This window comes from Pleurodeles waltl, chromosome 6 (assembly GCF_031143425.1).
Source record: "Pleurodeles waltl isolate 20211129_DDA chromosome 6, aPleWal1.hap1.20221129, whole genome shotgun sequence".
NCBI lineage: Eukaryota > Metazoa > Chordata > Amphibia > Caudata > Salamandridae > Pleurodeles > Pleurodeles waltl.
In genome coordinates, this window is record NC_090445.1 from 1,072,155,418 (window position 1) to 1,072,175,185 (window position 19,768).

At 43.6% G+C, this 19,768-nt stretch overlaps 1 protein-coding gene across 1 annotated transcript in view; it reads left to right on the forward strand.

Moving 5' to 3' along the window:
- Positions 1-4,048: 4,048 nt before the first annotated feature.
- TAS1R1 (taste 1 receptor member 1) overlaps positions 4,049-19,768 on the forward strand; it is a 102,083-nt gene continuing 86,363 nt past the window's right edge. The window contains exons 1-3 of the mRNA XM_069242239.1: positions 4,049-4,205; positions 5,641-5,731; positions 7,560-7,866. Of these exons, the coding sequence (XP_069098340.1) occupies positions 4,049-4,205; positions 5,641-5,731; positions 7,560-7,866 (555 nt within the window). The remainder of the gene's footprint in view (positions 4,206-5,640; positions 5,732-7,559; positions 7,867-19,768) is intronic.

The window sequence follows — 19,768 nt, forward strand, 5'->3', positions numbered from 1 at the left end:
CCAATAGGAAATAATGTTAAAATATAAGCATTTATTTTGACATTTCAAAAACAAAATACATTTAATTTGACATTACTAAATATACACACAAATAAAAAATGCTTTATGATACAATATTTAATAACCTATTTTAATGCAACATTATTTTTTTAAAATAGTTACATAGTTAAATTAATTTCAATGAATTCTGTGTATAACATTTTGCAAGTTTTACTACATAATAAATGTATATGAACATTTTACGCTAGGGGCCATTTTAAAATAAAACTAAAAAAATATCTTTTTAATTTAATTGTATAAATTTAAATCAATTACATATTGAATTTAATATTAATTTAATAGTGGTGTAGCATGTTTTGATGTTGTTCTACATTACAAATAAATACATTCAACCAAATTACATTCATATTTAACAAAACATGCTATTAACATTTATTAAAGTGTAATAAACATGTTATTTTGTCCCTATATTTTACCATAGGAAGATCTCTGACCTTGTGTGGGACAACTCCGCCTACTTGTAAATTTACACAAACAAATATATTCATGTATAAATGTACCCTTGTGGAATAGGCCCCAATATGTACTTGAGGAGATTGTTTTGACTTTGCTTTAGAAGTGACAAAATCAGGTCCGAAGGGGTATTTATAACCTGCTCTCAGGAGTCCCTCACTCTCTACAATATCCTGGGTCTTTGCTCGAACTCTTTGCTGACCTAGAGCATTTGTGTTGTTCAGACTATTGCTTATCATTATAGAATTAAGCAATGTCACTTTCAAAAGATGCAAAATCAAAACATACAAACAAATGTTGCCTGTTTGTTGTCTCATTTTCATTTCTGTAGGTAAAAAATAACACAGAATGACAGGCAGTCTGTGGTATTTTGTTATATTAATATTATAAGTGTGTAAGTTCCCTTTATGGAACTTTCAGAGGGATAGTAGAATGTTAGGGATGTGATGTCATGGGAAGGGAGTGGGAATCTATTGAAGGGAGACTAGGAAGAGGTTGTGCTGTGCTGTCTGTCTCCAATAAACTGCATATATTATTATCTCTGAATTGAGGTGGATTACTACAAATTTGGCGACGAGTTACAAGGATGTACATCAGCTATATAACGAACTGACGGCACAGGTGCAGTGTACCTTTGCAGCCCACGTATATATGAGGAATTATTTGTCGGCACGATCGCTTAAATCAGGCCAGTATTTGTGATGATTTACTGCTTTCGTTATTTTTCATAGACTCCTAAGTTCTCATTTTGAGGATAAGACCATTTGACTGTGTGACGGTTGAATAACGTGCTGCGCGCGTGCCACTATTGAAGATTGAAGTTGCTAAGCAACATAACAACTCTATTCTCGGCCAAGGATTTTGATAGTGCATGCCTTAAAGCGCGTGGGAGTTGCTAGGATACTAAACAACTTGAATTGTCTCGCATTGCGCATTCTATTTAGCATGTGTGAGGCATATTATGAACAATTTTATGCATTGAAGTGCCGGTACAGTGTATATTTAACGAGTGTGGTGCTCACCTTACACTGACTATCGCCTGTCGACAAGGAACCTCACTAGGAATTATGGGAACTCTGTCACTTCCTGGTGTGAAAGTGGAAAGGGACTAACCAGGAAAATATACTACTCTGCACCCATACAGCTTGGAGAAAAGACTATTATTATATTATTGTGTTTATTAACACTTTGAATATTATAAATTCAATACATTTACAGTTATAGTAAAGGAGAAAAGAAGATGATGCAATTCGAGCCTCCTACAAAATTTCTTCAGCACAAAGGGGATCCACCTTTACCCTGGGCTAGGTGGAAGGAGGAATTTTGAACTTATTTGAAAGCAATTGATGAAGATGGAATGTCACAAGAAAGGAAAAAAATATATACTGTTACATTGTCTTGGCTCAGAGGGCCAAATGATTTTTAGGACTTTACCACAGGTTACGGGTTCAGGAAGAGGAATTTGATGTTTTTAACGAAGCATTAAATAAATTGGAGAATAGATTCAGACCCACAGCAAGTATTGATTTAAATTGATTCAAATTTTATACAGGATCGCAACAATCTGGTGAAACGTTTTATGAGTTTCTCATGGCGTTAAGGAGTTTGTCGATGCATTGCAATTTTGGACATATTACTGATGAAATGATATGTGATCAAATTATTGTTCATGTTAGAAGTAAACGGATTCAGGAACAATTCTGGGTAATGGGGGATCCAAAATTGTAAGATGTTATCAATATGGCAAAAGCTTTAGAACAATCAGAAAAATGGATCAAAACTGTCTAAGACACTCAAAAGAACTAGAATTCAGAGTTTGATGTAGCAGGAGCGGTGGGACAAAATGTTCCCGGTAATGCTACCAGCACTAACAACGCTACATTTAACAAAAAGGAGGACAGAAATGGGAAGAATGAACGTTCAGCTTGTTATCGATGTGGGAGTTGGAACCATTTTGCTAATTCCTTACAATGCCCGGCATTGGGAAAAGAATGCAAAAAATGTGGTAGAATGGGACATTTTGCCAGAGTATGCAAGGAACTTAAGAAAAATAACAATTATAATAAGAGTAAAGTTTTGTATCTCAGCGAAGAAGGAGAAAGAGGGGTTGTATTGTCCCTCATTAATTGCGATGGTGGAGAAAGCAGAGAAGATGACAATGTTGGTGAAATTGTGAAACAACCTGAAAGCAATGTCTGTGTTGAAGGAAGGAAACTTGGAGTTATGGCCGACTCTGGGTCGCCCTGGACTACTATCACTAGTGATTATGTCATAAAAAGAGGGTATATGGAAAATGGTTAATTTAAAGAGCCCTGATATTGTTGTAGAGAGTTTTGATGGTTCTGTGCTTGATATTAAAGGTTTTGTGGAGACTGTGATTCAATTTAAAGGGAGGTCTGCTTACATTAAGTTGTATGTGGCAGAGAAGGGAGTAAATGGACTTGGTTGGAGAGATCAGGCCATGTTGGGAATCATTTTAAACCCTAGATCTTCGGAACCAGTATTGGCAATTGGGAAGTGTGATGAGGGAGATTGGATAGTATCCAAATTTCCACAAGTTTTTACTGATACGTTAGGTAAATTATTAAATTACAGTCACAAGATCAGACTGAAAGAAAATGCAAAGCCTGTAGCCCAGAAATTGAGGAATGTTCCAATTGGAGTGCGTGAGGAGTTGAAGGGAACTGTAGCAGAGATGGTTAAAGATGGTGTCATTGAGAAGATTTAGGGCCTGATTACAACTTTGGCAGAGGGGGTTAATCCGTCCCAAATGTGACGGATATCCCGCTCGCCGTATTATTAGTCCATTATATCCTATGGAACTCGTAATACGGTGGGCGTGATATCTGTCACATTTGGGACGGATTAGCCCCCTCCGCCATAGTTGTCATCAGGCCCAGAGTCTTCTGAGTCGGTTTCTCCCATAGTTTTAGCTTGTAAACCTGATAAATCTCTGAGATCATGTGTAGATTTGAGAGCCTTGAATTCCAACATTATCGTAAATTGTCATCCCTTACCAAATATTAATAAGATGGTCAGTATGTTAGATGGGGCAAAAAAATTCTCCACATTAGATTTAAGATCAGCATACCATCAAATAGAGCTTACTGAAGATTCCAGGCACCTTACTGCTTTTATCACACCGCAGGGGTTGTACCAATTTAAACGTATGCCTTTTGGTTTGGCCTCTGCGGCGTCTGTGTTTCAGAGGGCCATGTTTAATTTGTTTAAAGGTATGGAGGATTTTGTGAAGTGCTTCCAAGATGATGTGTTGGTGTTTTCAAAGAATGAGAGGGAACACAAAGAGGACATGTTAAAAGTGTGCAATAGGTTCAGAGTGAATGGGTTAACATTAAAAATGAAAAAATGTCATTTCTTTGCTAAATCTGTAGATTACCTTGGACACACTATATCAGGGAATGGAGTCATTCCTAAGCGATCTCTTGTTGATGCTGCTCCAGATAATCAAGAACAGCTATTGTCTTTTGCAGGTTTATGTGAATATTATAGCAGTTTATAGAAATTTGCTACAAAAATGGAACCATTGAGGGAACTAACAAGAAAAGGGGTTGACTTTGTGTGGTCGGGAAAACAAAGGGATACATTTGAAATTATCAAGCGGGAAATTGCTGTTGCTCCTAATCTTAAGCCTTTCAATGTGAAGGCACAGTGTATTGTCACTGTTGATGCGAGTATGTATGGAGTTGGGGGAGTGTTGTCTCAGAAGTATGGCAAGGGAGTGTGGAATGTTACATTTGCCTCCCTGACGTTATCTGATGCAGAAAGAAGGTATGCTGTCACTGAGAAAGAATTATTAGCTTGTGTGTGGGCCGTTGAACATTTCAGGAATTACATTTGGGGCTCACATTTTGTCCTTCAAACGGATCACAAACCTTTAGTTGGGATTCTGGGGGTCATTTCAACCTCAGCGGTCTTTTCACAAGACCGCCGAGGGACCGCCGAGCTGAAGACCGCCAGTGGTGGCGGTTTTCCGCTCGGCGAATTATGACTGTTGGCAGCCCTCCGTCCTTTTCCAGACAGAGAGCCGCCAGCAGCCATACTGGTGGTTGGTGGGGAAGTGGAGGTTGCTCCACCTCCACCGCCCCGTCAACAAAACACCGCCCCCGTGATTCGGTGTGGCGTGTTCTGTTGACGGGGTGCTGTCGGCAGAGCAGCTCCCATGGATCCCGTCCCCTCCCGGAGGATCAACGGACCAGGTAAGTTGATCGTCCGTTAGGGGAGGGGGTGGGGGGATGTTGTGTGCATTCATGGGGGTGTGCGTGTGAGTATGAAGAGGGGGTGTGTGAGTGCGTGTATGCATGTGGGGGGTGTAGTGTGTTTGGAAATGTGTGCGTGTCTGCCTGTATGTATGTCTGTATGGATGTGTGCGTGTATGTCTGAATGTGGGTGTGCATGTATGACTGTGTGTGTGTCTGTTGGCATGTTTGTTCGTGTGTGTGCGGGTATGTGTGTTGGTCGTGTCTGAATGCGTGTCAGATGTGTGTCTGTGTAGTGACGTCGGGGGTAGGGGTGGGAAGGGAGGTCCTGCCACCTTTGGGGGGTGGCAGGGGGATGGGGGGTGTCGGGGAAGGACTCAGGGGTGGGGGTGGGAGGGGTGGGAGACCCCTATTAGTGCCAGGGAAGGGATTCCCTGGCACTGATAGTGCTTACCGCCATGGATTTCATGGCGGTGCCCAACCCCATGAAATCCATGGCGGTCAGCCGGGTCATGATACCGCCGGCGGTCTTGTGACGGCTGCCGGGCTGGAGACCCAAGTCTCCAGCCCAGCGGTCGTCTCCGAACCCGGTCGGTTCGGAGAAGTGGCGGATGACCATGGCGGTAACCGCCATGGTCATGATTCAAATTTTTTTACTGCCAGCCTGTTGTCGGTAAGACCGCCACTTCTCCGCCAACCGCCAGGGTCGTAATGATGGCCTCTGTCTCCTGGTGGGGGTTGGAATGCCACTGCTCGTATAGCAAGGTTACTCTCTAGATTGCAAGAGTATTCCTTTCGTGTAGAATATGTGCCTGGAAGTAATAATAGTGCTGCTGATTGTTTATCTCGCCTGCCTCAGCATGAATCTGGAAAAGGGTTAAGTGTGATATTGTGGATATATATTTTGTAGCTGCTGCTTCGGATTATATGTCTGATGAGTTCAGGGTGATAGAAGAAAAGAAATGGGTTGAAAGTGATCAAGAGGATTCAATCCTAAAGAAGTAAGAGAGTATGTGAAAAATGGTTGGCCAGGAAAGGGAAAAAGTTTGGAAGAGATCGCACCTTTCTTTAAAGAGAAGGATAAATTGGAAATAGATAAAACTCTTCAGTTTAAGAGGGGTAAGTGTGTTCCGCCTAGAGGTATGCAAGTTGTAATTTTAGATTTAGCTCATGAGGGTCATCCTGGAATGTTCTCGATTCAAAGACTTATACGGACGTGTTTTTGGTGGACAGGGATGGATAAAATGTCAGAAAGGAAGGTCAGAGAATGTAATGTTTGTGTAAATGCAGAAAAGATGCTAAAAACGGTACCGGCTCCTTTACATCCTGTATTATGGCCAGATTCCCCATGGCAAAAATTGGGTTTTGATATTTCAGGTCCTTTCTATTTCTTGCCCGTTGAAGCTCGATTTGCATTAGTGTTGGTTGATTATCATTCTAACTGGCTGGAAGTGAAATAGGTGTCCCAGGTCACACCTAACGTTATTGTTGAATTTTTCAAGGAACTTTTTGCTAAAGAAGGGTATCCAGAAACGGTGATATCTGATAATGGTGTTCAATTAGTCACTAATGAAATGCAGGAATTTTTCAAAGTAAAGTAACATCAAACATGTGACCACTTCTTTGTATGAACCTCAGGAGAATGGACAAGTTGAGAGATTCAATTGTGTCTTGAAAGAAAGTGTTTGTTGGGCAAGGAGTTTTGGTGGACTTTGGAAGGAAAAGTTAAGGGAGAAATAGTGGTATTACCGCATTACTCCCCAAAGTACCACTGGGGTGAGTCCTTTTAAGTTGCCAGGAGGGAGAGATCCTGTTTCTAAGTTATGTCCATTGTGGTTTAAAAAGAAACACAAGAAAGAGTTTGAAAAGATTAATACAGATGAAATCAGGAATAAGTTGAGAGTGAAACGGGAAAAGTATAAAGAATTGTATGACAAAAAATGGAAAGTAAAGGAACCATCATTTGAAGTAGGGGATTGGGTCAGAGTAAAGAAGCCAGGGTTTGTCAGGAAAGGGATGCATAAGTTTGGTAAAGCATTGAGGGTTGTGAAAGTATTTAATAAGTCTGTAGTTACACTAGGATGGGAAAGTCTGGAATGTGAAAAGGTTGGCGAAATGTCAGATTGCACATTGTGATACTCAAGATGTAGATGAAGCTGACTTTTGGTTGTTGGGTAGAGAGAGAGAGAAAGAATGCATGAAAATGTAGAGTTGGATTGTGAGAGGTGTGATGTTGGTGATGATGATACTTTTTCACTTACAGGAGAGGTTCAGAATAATCCTGAGTAACAAGGGTGGAGCATTGGGAGAGGATTCTATAGCGTCGAGGGTTAAATCTAAAGCTCGTACAAGACATGTGCCTTCAAAATTGGCGGATTTTGTATAATTCTATTTATGTTATTCTTATTCTATGCCAAACTGTTGTTGTAAATAGTTTTTGTTTTATTTTGTTTAAGAGGGAAATGTGTTGTATTTTGTTAGATTGATATTATAAGTGTGTAAATTCCATTTATGGAACTTACAGAGGGATGGTAGAATGTTAGGGATATGATGTCATGGGAAGGGAGTGGGATTCTTGAAGGGAGACGAGGTGGTGCTGTGCTGTTTGTCTCCAATAAACTGCATACATTATTATCTCTGACTGGAGTTGGATTACTACACAGTCACAGCAAAAGGTGACTGTGAATAGTCAATGTTGATGGCTGAGTAGCATGCCAAGGAATTGATTGTAGGAATCATGATTGTTCATGTTACATTATTGTATTGCATGCATTCAATAGAGTAGTGGAAGAATTATTTACACAAAACCATATTTTTCCTATTTTGTAGAACGGGCTTCTTTGATGACCATGGGTATCACCTATTTCAAGCAATGAGGTTTGCCATTGAAGAAGTGAACAACTCTAGTGTTCTGCTCCCTGATGTTACTTTGGGCTATGAGATATTTGACACCTGTTCAGAGTCAGCAAGCGTGTTTGCAGCATTGAATATTCTCACTGAATGCACAAGGCCTTTTGTGAAAATACAGAACAGCTACGTGGAATACCGACCCAAGGCCATTGCTCTGATTGGACCAGATAGCAGCACCCTCACGTCCACCACAGCAAGCATTCTCAGCAACTTTCTAATGCCACAGGTGAGTGCTTGAATACACAGGCCACCATACTTTACATCTGCTAGTAAGTCTTAAAGGCACAAAACAGATTCAATTATGGCTCTGATTATATTTGAAATGCGTATTTATCTGCTTGTTTTAGGGGTACTCGGAATTTCTCAAGGCACTTTTTTTGGTTACAGAACAAAAAGACAATACAAACCTTAATACTTTGGCACAGGAAGGTATATTTGTCATGGTAGGCGTTTGTATGTACAATAGGCACTCTGCTGAGTTGCCCTTTGTAATGAAATGAGTTCTTCCACTGAAAAACACAAAATACATGGACACACTGCACAAAAACAATCATCCCTGCAATGCAGAAATCCTTGCACAATGGAGCAGGGGTGCCTGCATTGGCGCTAGGCAGAAATTTGTGCGCCAGCGCAGGGGGAAAGGACAGAACTGTGCCCTATCTTGTAGACACACTGCACTGCTGCCCTTTCCTGGTGGCGCAGGGTGGTGCAGCAAGGAACTTGCTGCTCTGACCTGTGCCAGGGGCCTTGTAAATGAAGCCCTCAGTGTGATGATTACTGAAAGTAATAGTGTCATTCCCCTTTTATCTGCTATTCCTCACCATGATCCTGCTAGCATTGTGGATATGCCACGTAGGTAGTTACTGTGATCATACAGGCAGAGTAAAATGCGATGAATCAGGAGAGACTGCACTGCCAAACCCTGAAGATGCTGTTTGTCTAAGATGAAGTCTGTGACGTGAAGATAGACTGCAGCGTTCATGTCTGGCAGGGAATACATAATGTTTTCGATCCAGGACAGCCTCCCAGAAAGTGGGTCTGATCATATTCATATGGCTAGGGAAAATTCTTGGGAGAGGACATTCTCTTCCTCCTCTCTGAGGAAGAGAACTTACTTTAGTCTGATTGACTGTATCATTTTAATGTGAAAGTTGAACTGACTCTGATTGGCGGTGGGAAGTTGTCTACCTGGCTGAACCTTTAGGCCGGAGTGCTCCTATAACTTGTTCAACACCTATTGGCCTAGACCTGGACCTACATGCGTCCTGCTTCTGCTTGCTGAATGTGCAGTTGAGTACTGCCAATTTTGTTTCGGCCCGTAATAAACCTGAAGCTTGCACCGAGCCAAAGGAGTTAATAGACATGGATATAAAGACTTAAAACATTTGCTACCTTGGAATGCAATCAATTCACTATATTGAAGATGTCCCAAGGAATGGTTCCTGAAAACATTTGCAGATATACAGAATAAATCTTCTTACCTCATGCACAGTGATACATATGTCATTAGCTTTCACGCCCAACATCTGGAATGGTGGGAAGGCCTCTAGCTACACTTGCTAGATCCCCTATGGCTCAGTATACACATACTGGCAAAGATAATGGGAGAACAGTGTCAGGATGAGGACAGTATGCTACACTAGTGGACCACCAATGTTCTCATACCACTTCCTCATTACTACACAACGAGGGGCAATGAGAAGCAATACTTACTGATAATAATGGGTGCATTAGAGAGTCTTGACTAAAAAATGGCTTTTTCAAGATCCTCCACCGATGACATTGGTCCCCCTCTAAGCTGTGCAGTGGAAAGTTTAGTAGGGATTCCAGGTGTTGGAGGTGTAGGGTGCCAGAGATTGATATAGTACACGTTTTTGGGGTATGTAACCATTTGGAAGGATGCTGGAAACAGATATGCCAGTATCTAAAAATTGAACAACATGGTTCAGTATCCCTATGTCATTCTTTAGCACTTCTACATGACACTTCAGATTTACACACTGTTACATCTTGTGTGAACAGATGGCTACCTACGGCTGTGGGAATTGCTAAGCCTGGTATTCTTCATCATTAGAAGACCAGTGTCACGCAGACATTCCAAGACTGGCTCAAAATATGCCAAATGGCTAGAAAAGATGGCAGAATTTAAAAGGATGATAAATAGATGTAATAAGCAAGAATCGTGAAGGGTGATAATAAACTCAATAAGCTGCATGTTTTTTAGGAACTCTGGCGGAGGTTCCTTGTAGGCCACACCTGTTTTAGAGTGGACTGAACCACATTTTCTATTTCTTATTTTTATTGTTAATATTTGACCTTTTGCCTATTGTTATATTGCAAATAATAATGAGAAGCTATATCGCCATCAGAGGTGCGAGGGGTGGTGGGACGACCACACCTTTTTTTCTGTCTCCCATTTTGTCTCTCTATAGTGGTATAATTGTAGTGCTGAGAAGCGGGAGGCTAGCGGAGACCACATATATATGGTATCAGGGTGTGCTTTCCCTGCTATGGACAGATACTTATCCTAAACTTTCTCCACTGTTAGATACTTTTGGAAGTTTACACTTTTTGATGATTTCACACATTGAATCAATGCAAGAGGTGAAACAAGGTGTCATAGGGTTCCAGCGTGGGCAGTGCTCCTTTAGCTCATATTGTGGTCTGTGTATTCCTCCAGTCCCTCGTTCTATAACTGTTCAAGTTTCCTGTTTGGAATGGGGAAATGTGTTAACAGGACTATGGCCCTCATTATGAACACGGCTGTAACAATCGCTGTGTTCATGCTGGCGGTCAAAACACTGACCGCCAGTGTCCCCAGATCCTCGCCGGCCAAATAATGAACCTTCCTGTGGGCCGGCGGGCAAAAACATTGTTTCCGCCCGCCGGCCCACAGGAAGGCCTGGCCGGGACATTGTTGGTGGCTCCACATGGAGCCACCGCCAATGCCTCTGTGCGGCGGGTGCAGCTGCACCCGTCGTGCAGATCACTGCCCGAAATTTAGGCAGTGACCTGCGCGATGGGGCACTGCACCGGGTCTCCTGCACTGCCCATGCAAAGTGCATGGGCAGTGCAGGGGCCCCCAGGGGTGCCCCGGTGCACCCCTTCCGCCAGCCTTTCGGAAAGGCTGGAAGATTAGGAAACATTATCCGAGGGGTAGCACTGCTGCCCTGTCAGATAATGTTTCCGCCTGCCGCCAGGCTGCCTGATGGACGAAGCCTGGCGGTGAGTGAGGGCTGCCAATGGTAGCCCTCACTGGGATCATTATGTGGCGGTTTGGCCCGCCATGCTGGCTGGCGGTTTCACCCGCCAATGCTGGAATGGCGGGCCAAACCGCCAAGTTCATAATGACCGCCTATATTTGGATATGATGATTCTCTGTACTGTTGAAAGATGTACTTAACCATATCTGCGATTGTAACGTTTGATATATTAAAAAAGAATTCTAATAAAAACCCTTGCTACCCTTAACATGCATTGAGGAGGCCTGCTCAACCAATTTATTGCTGCATCACGTGAGATGGTTAGTGCATCGAGAACACACTCCATCACTGCACCAACTTTTCTTTGTTTCGTTCTTGATTTGTCCCCGCTGTTGTTGTAGTAGCCCAGCACCAGGCTGGCTTGCCAAATGGATGAACCTTGAGATGTTTATATGGCCTGCAGGTAAGCCCTTTCTGCTTGCTGGCATCATCCAATTCTGTGGGACAATCCGTGGTCCTCCCGCCCTCCTAATCTTCAAAGGTGCCTCACCTTGGTTATAGAGCTAATGACGTAGAGACTTGAGAGCCTCCAGGTATCGAGAAATCCCATTTTAAGAGTATGGCATCACAAACCCTAAACACAAGCGAGGCTACCTTCCAAGAGCCAGTATCCACATTTCCAAAATCAAAGGCATTGTGCCCTTCTTTACAAGTTATTAGTGAACGCTGTTTAAAGTTTCTAAGGGCCTGTAATTCCATTGTGCACTAGGTTGGTTTTAGTTGCAGAATGTGCCAATGTTTGTGATTATCTAGTTGTTGTGAAAAGTATACTGTGTGCATAGGCACGAGGGTGGGCTTTACAGCTACATTATGTGCTTATTTTTATTATGTGTACCTTATGCTGCAGTTTCTGTTATTTGAGTTACCATTGGTACTGTAAAGTGTTATGTACTCACAAATCCAATCAGACGTTCACATCTTTGTTGCACCTTTAATGCATATTTTTATGGTACCCCAACTCTCCCTATGCCACCGCCCCTGAGCTAGGCCTCAATTTCTTATCCTTGTCCCACTGAAGAGTCAGGTTACTTAATCAGTGGGTGAGTACTTGGGTCAGGCTGCAGTTTGCTTCACCTCTGGAGGCAGCTAGTTTCTTTAGCGGGGAACAGCTAGGGACTAGCCTAATTGTTTGGATTCAGGATGGTAAGCCACAATGGATTTTGTTTCTTAATTACAAAAAAAACATGGCACAGATACACATTAATTCACTGTGTAAGGAGTTTGATGTCAGACAAGTGTTGCTTAAGCAGAGGTTCATGTAAACTGTTGTGCTGAAGAAACAGAGATTATGCAACAAAGCAGTGAAGAATCAGTGCAGAAGCGAAAACTTGCTTTTATTTGTAAATCAGTATGTTAGAAATGGGGTCTCTAGTTGGCAGTCAGTTTGCACCCTGTCAAAGTAGAGACCCTCACTCTAGTCAGGATAAGGGAGATACCCACTCAGAAAACCCCTGCTCACCCCCTTGGTAGCTTAGCACGAGTTGTCAGGCCTATCTCAGAAGCAATGTATGAAAAGCATTTGCTTATAACACACAGTAATACAGTGAAAACACGACAAAAGGACACCACACCAGTTTTAGAAAAATAGCCAATATTTATCTGTGTAAAACAAGACCAAAACGATAAAAATCCAACATACAGTAATGAAGATATGAATTGTGTAAGATTTATTTTAAAAATACAGTTCCTTGAAGTCTACAGCTCCACCTGGGGCTATCATGGCGTTGTGATCAACAAAACCAACAGTTCAGTGCCGGCCGCAGCGTTGCGGGCCAGCTACAGAGTCCGCAAGCAGTACCTTTGAATTTGCAGGGTGTCTTGATCCTTGCAGCGAGGTCTGGAGAGCAGTGTGGCTGGCGTCACGATGTCGGTTGGAGAGTCGGTGTGGGAGTCGTCGGGCCCTTGAAGTCACACGTGCTGCAGATCAAACTCCTGGCTGATGACGGCGTTGGGGCTGTGGTACGAAGTGGGACAAAGCGACGTGCGATGCCCACAGGTCACGGTGCAGGCAGGGGCTCGGTGGCGGCACCCAGCAGCGTCAGTGAGACCAGGGCTGCGGTGTGAAGTGGGGTGGTGCGGCGTGCAGTGTCCACAGGTCACAGTGCAGGCAGCGGCATTGTCATTGCTGAAGCGCTGTCGTCGGTAGGCCCAAGCCAGCGGTTCAGTGCTTCGTGACCCTCACAAGGGTTGTCCACAGGCCACGGTGCAGGCAGGGATGCCTGGTGAGGACACTGGATTTGATGGTGTTGGCATCAGTGGACCGGGGCTGCGGTGCAGGATGGGACGGTGCTTTGTGCTCCTCATGAGCGGTGTTCACAGACCACAGTGCAGCCAGTGGTGCCGTCGTCAGCAGGAGCTGCTCTGTCAGGGAGGCCCAGGCTGTGGGGTGAGCAGGCGATGCCGGAGTGCGGGACCCACAGGTCGCAGTGTGGGCAGCGGCTCGGTGAAGTCGTCCGATTATGGCGTCGGTGAGACCAGGTTCACGGTGCAAGCAGGGCAATGCAACTCCGTGCAGCATCGGCAGGTCACAGTGCAGGCCAGTGGTGTTGTTGGCTGCGTAGCAGTGGGTCCCAGCGCTGCAGGTCGAGGAAACTGAAGTCTTTGGTGTCCCTGATACTTCCAACAGGAGACAAGCCCTACTCCAAGCCCTTGGAGAATTTCTCAAGCAGGATACACCGCAAAGTCCACCCTTTGCACTCTTTTCAGGCAGAAGCAGCAACTGCAGGACAGTCCTGCAAAGCAACACAGCAAAGGGAAAATACTCCTCCTCCACCTCTTCAGCTCTTCTCCTTGCAGAGGTTTCTCTTGATTCCAGAAAGATTCTAAAACTCTGGGGTTTTGAGTCTTCTTCTTATACCCCTTTCTGCCTTTGAAATTGGCAAACTTCAAAGCAAAGTCTCAAGTGTTTGCGAGATCCTTCCTTGTCCAGGCCAGGCCCCAGACACACACCAGGGGGTTGGAGACTGCATTGTGCGAGGGCAGGCACAGTAATTTCAGGTGTGAACTACCACTCCTCCCTCCTGTCTAGCTCAGATGGCTCATCAGGATATGCAGCCTACACCCCAGCCTCCTTTGTGTCACTGTCTAGAGAGAGGTGCAAAACAGCCCAACTGTCAAACTGACCCAGACAGACAATCCACAAACAGACAGAGTCACAGAATGGTTTAAGCAAGAAAATGCCTAATTTCTAAAAGTGGCATTTTCAAACATGCAATCTAATAACCAACTTCACTAAAAGACGTATTTTTAAATTGTGTGTTCAGAAACACTAAACTCCACATTTTTATCTGCTCTCAAAGGGAATCTGTGCTTTACAGATATTTAAAGGCAGTCCCCATGTTAACCTATGAGAGAGGTAGGCCTTGCAAAGTGAAAGACGAATTTGGCAGTATTTCACTGTTAGGACATATAAAACATACTAGTATATGTCCTACCTTAAACATACACTTCACCCTGCCCATGGGGCTACCTAGGGCCTATCTTAGGGGTGCCTTACATGTAGTAAAAGGGGAAGGTTTAGGCCTGGCAAGTAGGTACACTTGCCTAGTCGAATTGGCAGTTTAAAACTGCACACACAGACACTGCAGTGGCAGGTCTGATACATGTTTAAATGGCTACTAATGTGGATGGCACAACCAGTGCTGCAGGCCCACTAGTAGCATTTGATTTACAGTCCCTGGGAACCTCTTGTGCACTTTACTAGGGAGTTATTAGTAACTCAAATATGCCAATTATGAATAAACCCATCCTCAGTACAATTCAAATAGGGAGACCTTGCACTTTAGCACTGATTAGCAGTGGTAAAATGTGCAGAGAGAATAAACCAGCAAAAACAGAGCCCAAAACCAGGAGATCAGAAGGCTAAAAGACAGGGGAGACACACCAAAAATCTGCCAGGTTTAGCACATGTCCCCTCCAGCTGAGAGTAAGGGGAACTACCCAACCCCTGGGGAGTTCTCCTCACTAAGGCGGAAGAAACTGGACAGACCATCAGCATTGGCGTGTTCTGTGCCAGGGCAGTGTTCCACTGTAAAGTCCATCCCCTGTAGGGAAATGGACTACCTCAACAGTTTTGGGTTCTCACCCCTCATCTACATTAACCATCTGAGGGGCCTGTGGTCGGTCTGAACTCGGAAGTGAGACCCAAACAAGTAGGATCTTAGCTTCTTCTGTGCCCAGTCCACAGCAAAAGCTTCCCTTTCAATTGCACTCCACCTCTGTTCCGTGGGAGTAATCTCCTGCTACGGAAGACTACAGGCTGGTCTAGGCCCTCCTTATTTAGCTGTGAAAGTACTGCTCCCTCACCATGCTCAAAAGCATCTGTCTGTACCACAAACTCCTTGGAGAAGTCAGGGGCCAGTAGCACAGGTGCCGTGCACATGGCGACCTCCAGGGTATCAAACGCGGTCTGGCACGCCTCAGTCCAGATCAACTGTCTAGGCTGCTTCTCAGAAGTCATCTCTTCCAAGGGGGTAACAATGGTGCCATATCCCTTGACAAACATACTGTAGTACCCAGTGAGGCCTAAGAAGGCTCTCACCTCTGTTGGGGTCTTGGGGGTTGCCCAAGCTCGAATGGCACAACCAGTGCTGCAGGCCTACCAGTAGAATTTGATTTACAGGCCCTGGGCACCTCTAGTGCACTTTACTTTTTGACACGTTTGACATGAGAGTTGAGGCTTTAGAGTTAGTGCATATTGTTTGAGTGAGTGCAGATTTAGGGTCTGATTACAAGTAAAGGTGCTATTTGTCACACCTGGTAAATAACAATACCCTGGGGTTTGTTATGCCTCAGGTGCAATAAATAGCACCTATTAGGAGGTATTGGAGAATAATATGCGGAATTCGGTGCTTAACACACCAGAATCCACTTGGTACAGTAAATACTGTGCCAGGACTAGACTGGGAACCCAAAGCAGCCCTGGCAATTTTCTTGGACCAGTTCCCCTGGGTAGGGGCTCTGATGGAGGGGTGAGTGAGTGAGGGGGGGCACTGTCTGGTAACCACAGCATGGTCATGGGAGGCTGGAAAAGCTTGCTTTCTGCTTTTGTTACTGGGTTACGATATTTCAGCACTGCTGCGAAGCTGGCCCCAGTAACAAAACTAGCCCCCACTGCTGCAAAACCCGCCCCAACCCCTCCAGCCGTCTAGGGAAACACCGGATGTCAAGTACAGGTAGTCTGGCCATGTACTGTATATAAATTTCACTGGTTAACTTTCAGCAGGTTTGACCTGCCACTATTTAACGAATGTTGGGTTGCTTAACACATTCGGTAACTATTGGATGCATTAAATAAAACCAAACTTGTAATTCCATCTGGTACATAAACAGGGGTTTAAGCACAGGACTGATTAAACCCACAACTTGTAATCAGAGCCTTAGCTTCTAATATTCTTTCATTCTTATGTGGCTGAGGTGTGAGGCATTGCTGGAATGTGAGCAGAGTTGAGTGCTGCAGTTAGAGTGTACATGTGTGTTTGCGTGTATTATGTTCTCCTAGGTTGTGTATGCTGACTCCACTTTGTGTATATATTTGTGATTGTGCATGTGTTCAAGCATGGGCTAAGCAGGCAGCCCATGTACCGGGGTTGGCTGCTAGGCAAGGAAGTCTTTACATATGTTAGCGTAGGATATTTTGTTACAAATTTACTGTTGCATTGTTGTATGGGCATGAATTGTATAAATCCCTTTGTTGAAGGAGGTTAATTGTGGATGTGGGCACTGCACCTGTTGCAAACAGGAAACTATTCTGTGACACTGTTGTAGTGGTGTTTGTGCATGCATTATTGGTCGGATCACTTACCAGTAATCTCAATACGCCGAGTTATAGTCTTCCTCGTCGCAGTCCTTACTAATGAGGCTCTAGTCTCCAATGTAAATTATCCCAAATATTTCACAAATCCTAATAAAACACGAAGGCTGAAACCCCAACCTCATTAACTTTTAACTTAAAAGAGAGACTAACTCTTTCCCACATCCTGTTTATTACAAGCAGAAAGCAACATAGCCAAATAGACTTATAAGAAATTGGAAGGGTGAGTGACCACAAAGTACTGTGCTGAGGAACACACAACTCAGAGTAATGAAAATTACCTGTAAGTCTCATTACCTTCTCCTCTGTCTTCCTCATCCCATTCTTAGTGATGCAGATGTACCCAATCTATCCTCTTTTATACAGTCATAAATTTAAAAAAAGAGTGAGAGGCATAATATATGCAACACCCAGTGTCTTTACTTTTGTATAGTCTTAGTCCATTACTGCTGTTGGAACCCCTGAATCAAAAGCAGTAGAACTGGAACCCCCAACTGTAGTCATTAATGCAAGACAAACGAATGTTGTGAGGCCCAAGTAGCTGCATTGCAAATGGCCTTGTGTGACATACCATTGTAGCAGACCATGAAACAGACATTGCTCTTATTGACTTCTCCTTGACTAAATCTGAAGGGGAGGAATCACATAAATCATACATGGTCAAAACTGTTTGCGTAACCCACGTGCTCAAAGTAGAAGAATTTTGGCAAAGCCCCTTGTTGGAAGTTCTAAGGATTACAAATAGGTGTTTAACTTTTCTGTACTCTGCTGAGCTAACCTTATTGATAATGCTGTATGGAGGTCTAACAAATGTAGAGAATCCTCTTCATCTAAAACAGGCAAAACAATCTCTTCATTTAAATGAAAAGAAGAAGCCACTTTCAAGAGAAAAGGTGGAACAATTGTTAGTACTATTTTATCTGGAAAGAACTTAAGGTACGGTTCTTCCACCAGCAAAGTACCAATCTCCCCTAGTCTTCTACCAGATGTAATGGCAACTAGAAAAAAAATGTGAGTATTAACATTTTTAACAACACAGATTCCAGAGGTTCAAAGGAGGACCTTGCAGAACTTCAAGGTCTAACTGAAGGTCACAACAGGGAATGGCAGAGTAAATCACAAGCTTCTTATTTGAAAAGCTTTTGAGCAGTCTAACAATCAGGTTTTTAACCTCCGAAACTTTGAGTCCCTGATAGCCCTAATAGCTACTTGATCATTTCACAAGGTAAAAATAGCAAGAACTAGCAAATACTCCTCTCTTAAAAATTCCAGAATAAGAGAGGGGGACAGATAGCAGCCTATAAACCTCTCGAGCTACACCAAGGTTCAACATTTTTCACCTGGAGTCATTTTAAGGGTGGAAAGCCACCTGGACTGTAATTGAAGAGGCCACCTCCTCAGAATATTCTGCGTTTGGAACTTGACCTCTCAAGTTCCAAAGTGCTAGTCTGAGTCTCACCAGGGTAGATCAGGAACCCTTAAAGGGGACAGATGATGAAAGTATCCAAGGATCCTCCACTGCTAATCTGAGAAGGATAGGAAACCACTGAACCCTGGCCAATGAGGGGGTAGAAAATTAACCTGGGCCCTCTTCCTGAATCACATTCCTGAGAACTTCAAGAATTAAAGGAACAGCTGGAAAAGCATAAATCAGGGTATTTGGCCACTTAATCAAGATCGCATCTCAGACCCAAGCCTAAGGGACACAAGGAATAGAACCTATGAAGCATTGAGTTCTGTGGCAAACATGCCTATCCATGAAGCCCAAACTTCTGGATGGTCTGCTGGAAAATCACAAGGATTATGCTCATCAAGATGATGGGAGGGAAGACTCTGCTCTACTGATTAGCAAGCCCACTTTCCATCCCTAGCAGATGACTCACTTCCAGATACAAGACTGGACTCTGCCCTGGACCCTATTTCTCATGCTAAGGATGGTACGACTCAAACTCTTGTGCCTCCTTGGTGACTTATATATGCCTTGGCCACCTGATTGTCTCTCTTTATTCCTACTGGGTGATTGTGAACCACAGGCAGAAAAGCTTGGAGATCCCTGAAAATAGCTGCCCGCTTCCTCCCATTCAAAGAGTTCCTTCGTTTCTCTGGAGACCATAGACCCTGAATTGAATGAGTGCCCAAAACAGCTCCCTAGTCACTCAGTCTGTCATCCATGTTGACATTTTTTGGATCCGCAACAATCAGAAATAGACCTCTGCCCAGATTCTTCCGGATTTAGTCAACAGTTCTTGTCCTGCCATAAAGTTTCTGTCACCAGAATGAGTTTCTTGTACTGCTAAGACCGTTGTTTGCAGTGGTCTAATAGATGCTAGACTAGAGGAAACAAATGAAGCCGGGACCAAGGGAGAATTGCTAGACAGGACCACACAGGACCCAAAACCATTCCCTTGCTGTTGCTGACTCCTATAACAGATTATTCAATCACTGAGTCAACATTAGTTTCCTTAGATCTGGAAGAAGCACCTCTGTTTTGTGTCTGAAAAATTACCTCTATCTACGGGAGGGTCTGTGATGGCTCCAACTGAGAATCCGTGATGTTCGAAAGGACCCCATGTTCCTGAAGGACTCTGCACACGGTCTGAACATGAAGGTGTGTCTTGGCAAAAGAAGATGCACAAATTAGGAAACCATCGAGATAAGGAAAAAGATTGATGCTTTGTTCATGCAATAATCCCACCAAGGGAGCTAGCACTTTAGTAAATACTCTTGGCGCTAAGGAAGGCCCAAAAGGCAACTAGTAATGTTTCTGAGATGCACAAACATGAAGAAATCTCTGAAAAGTCCTCATGAATAGGGACATGTAAGTAGGCATCCAGCAAATCTACATATGCCAAAAATATCACTTAGAGATTAAAGTAAAAATCAGATGTAAGGTTACCTTTTTAAAGGTCTGTGCTGCAGACATCCTTTTAACCTCTTGAGGGCCAGAATAGGTCTGTAGTCACCTGAAGGTTTCTTTGCCGCACACACTACTGAAGAACACCTCTCCGTCCATTCATCCTTGGGAAAAGGCAGTATGGCAATTTTTATCAGTA